General features: G+C 27.3%; 1 protein-coding gene across 1 annotated transcript; it reads right to left on the bottom strand.

Moving 5' to 3' along the window:
• Positions 1 to 1,763: 1,763 nt before the first annotated feature.
• Positions 1,764 to 3,446, bottom strand: LOC136089917 (ATP-dependent DNA helicase PIF1-like). The gene is made up of 3 exons (XM_065816016.1): positions 3,396 to 3,446; positions 3,129 to 3,294; positions 1,764 to 3,010 (listed from the first exon to the last, which is right to left on the bottom strand). Exons 1-3 carry the CDS (start codon positions 3,444 to 3,446, stop codon positions 1,764 to 1,766), a joined length of 1,464 nt encoding a protein of 487 aa, XP_065672088.1.

Below are 3,446 nucleotides of genomic sequence, written 5' to 3' on the forward strand. Positions count from 1 at the left end.
GACTTGACCTTGTTCGTCCAAACCAAAACATTCTCTTGCTAATTTTTCATGAATGCATTGAATCACAATGGAATGACAATAATAATTCAACTCAGATAAAGGTTTGACTTTGGAAGTAGCATTTTCTTCAGACTTTGTAATACTCGTTTCACAATCAAATGTCATTAAAAAAGGAAACAAGTTTCTACTTGTACACATGAACGAATTTTGTGGTCGATAGTGACTAATGCAATTACCGTATGTAAATTTGTCCGGTTTATATTAACCTTCGCATTTGTGTTTCTTAGTAAATTTTTGTCCACAATCTGAACACTGTGACAAAACACGTGAGTTGTTAGAACAAAAATACTTTGTAGAAAATTTTTCATTCAACATACTTATAGCGTGAAAAGAATTGTTTTTTTGAAAAATACAAATTTTGATCGTGTTGATTGTTTTTTTCCGTTCATTGGCTTTATTTCTTTCTTCATCGTTAATAAATACTTTTTGAGAATCTTGATCGTCTTTGGTAATATTTGCGCTTTCGTAAACTACTTTTAACATTTCTGCAAGAGAACTTTTATATTGTGATTTTAATTTAGAATGCAACAAACGAATTTTGGTGTTTTTTTTGTTAACGGCAAAAATTTTAATGTTAATACGATCAAAAGTATTTTTGTAAGCAAAACAATGACACAAACCAATCAAAGTTTGAAATGTCATATTTTTAGATTTTTCTTTTAATTGTTGTAAAACGTCATTCCATGCTAGAATATTTTGCTCTTCTTGATCTTCAAAAAGAAGTTGTAAAATATAATCTTCAGAATATAAATCTGTAGTGTTTTTTTCCAACACTTTTATATTCCATTCTTCAATGGTGCTCACATTCCATTGACGAATCAACAAAGAGACGAGAAAAGCAGAATAAAAACATAACCCTGGTTCAAACAAAATACTATAATCTAAAAACATTTTCTTTTTTTGTTGATAAGACAGAATAGTATAAACACTACTTTTTAGTGTTTTTTCCCATTGTGTTAAAGAATGAGGTCTATACCATTCGCCAAATCATTCGTCTCTTTCTTTCCTCTTTTGTTGATTTTTTTCGTAATGTTTTATTGCATTTCTTTCAATTGCTTTTTTTTTGTTGATTTAATATTTTTTTATTTTTTTCATAATAGGTTTTGTTGCGTTTTTTCTTTTTTTCATTCTCTTCATCTGTCATGAGCATTTTTCTTTTAAAACCAGACAATTCAAAATCTCGTAATTTCATCATGGATCTTTCTGTTAAATTGGATAAAGTTTTAATTTTAATATTACATAATCGTATTATCTTCCATCCGCTGTCGTTTTCTAAAACATTAAAAACAGCTCGCACATTGGCATCTTGAATAAAACGTAAATTTGTTGGTCCTTCTAAAGGTTTAATAAAATAAACAGGTGAATTGTAACAACGTTTCATTATTTTACAATAACCATTTTCAATAGACTTGCAACACAAAGTAACAATATTATAACCCAATAAGAAATTTTGAAACAAGTCACCAAAAAGAATTCTGTTTTTCATTTGTGTTTCAAATCCTTCCATTGTTTTTTGTTCAACATGATGAACAATTTCATCAGGACTTTGAGTTTCAGAATAAAGTTGTGATTCTTCTACAATATCTTCATCTTTATAATGATCTTTAATGTAAAAAAAATGTTCCGTGTATATACTGTTATTACTAAAACGAGTTTCCTCAGTTTGATATTCAAATTTCATTTTTTTTAATCTAAAAAAAAATTTACATGTATTTTTTATAAAATTCCAAAACATCAGAATCAACAGTAATACTTTTAAATAGTGTTCGTAAATCAAATTTATTAATAATAATTAAAAATATATCGTTAATATTACAAACTCGTGATAAAGAAACATAATAAAGACTATTAATAAAAGCCTTTGAATTAAATTGAACAACGGCTTTATTAATGGTACTTCCTTGTGCTTTATCAACCGTAAAAGAAAATGCTAATTTTAAAGGCAAACCAAATCTTGAGCCTACGACAGCATGAGAGCAATCTAAAATTTCTTCTTTGACACATTCAATTTTGACTTCTTTTTTATTCATCATCACCCAAACTGCATTACTTTCTATTAAAATAACGGTACCAATAGTACTATTGCACAAACCTTCTTCCACATTAATATTTCTTACAAGCATCACAATAGCACCTATTTTAAGATAAACAGCTGCCGGAATTTGAAACGAGCATGGAATGTTTCGATTTTTAATAACATCTTTAGCATAAAACCAATACCCTTCTTGTTTGATAGTTTCCATATTTTGAATGTTATAAACATCCACTTCGATGTTTCTAAAAAATAATCTTGTATATTTAGAGTTTAAATTTTCATCTTTTTCAAAACAACGTGTCATAAAATAATCAATAGTTTTGTCTGAAACTTGACCAAAGCGTATTTCATTTAAAGCTCCAAAAAATTGTTCATCGTCTTTTTGTCTAAAGCATTGAGTTAAAACCAACACTTCTGTCATGTAGTGTTGCCATATTTGTGATTTAAAAACAAATTGTCCTGAAACAGGTGGCAACTGAAAAAAATCACCACTAGCAATCACTTGTACACCACCAAATAATTCATCGTAACATTGTCTAATTTCACAAGCTATTGAATGTAATAAATCAAATGTTGAAGCGTTAATCATTGAAATTTCATCAATAATTGAAACATCAGTTTCCAACCATGTTTTTTTAATGTCTGGTTGCATATGTCGTTTATAATAATCAACACTTTTAACACCAGTTTCTATACCAGCAAAAGCATGTATGGTGACACCATTGATTAAATAAGATGCTTTTCCTGTACTCGCATTAATATGTATTGTTTTATAAATTTGTTCACTTTGAGCAATTTGGTTGACAATATAACTTTTACCACATCCAGCGCCACCAGTAATAAAAAAATTCTTTCCTTCATCAAGCCATTGAAGTGCTTTTTGTTGTTGCAAAGATAACATTTTTTTATTATTTGCTGAAAAAAAAATATTTTTTTTATTTACTGAAAAAATACATATAAGTATATTTGATAAAAAAGAATAACAAAATCAGTTTAACATTTAAATTCGTTCGTATTTTAAATAAAAAGTCACTATCGTTTTCATCTAACAAAAATTTCAAAGATGCCATTTCCTCGTCAGTTAAAGTTTTGCAATTTTCTTTCTCCTCGTCAGTTAAAGTTTCGCGATTTTCTTTCAACAAAGAATTTATATTTATAATCTTCTCCAACATTTTTTTATTTTCATTTATATTATTCATCTAAAAAAAAAAATTTTTTTTTATTTTGAATATAAATATATTTCAGCATATTTTATAAAAAACATCATATATATAATGTTCTGATCGACAATTCTTTCCACTTTACAATATAAATCATCTGGTTCATTAACCAAAAACTTTGCAACCATCAT

Source organism: Hydra vulgaris, chromosome 13 (genome assembly GCF_038396675.1).
Source record: "Hydra vulgaris chromosome 13, alternate assembly HydraT2T_AEP".
Taxonomy (NCBI): Eukaryota; Metazoa; Cnidaria; class Hydrozoa; order Anthoathecata; family Hydridae; genus Hydra; species Hydra vulgaris.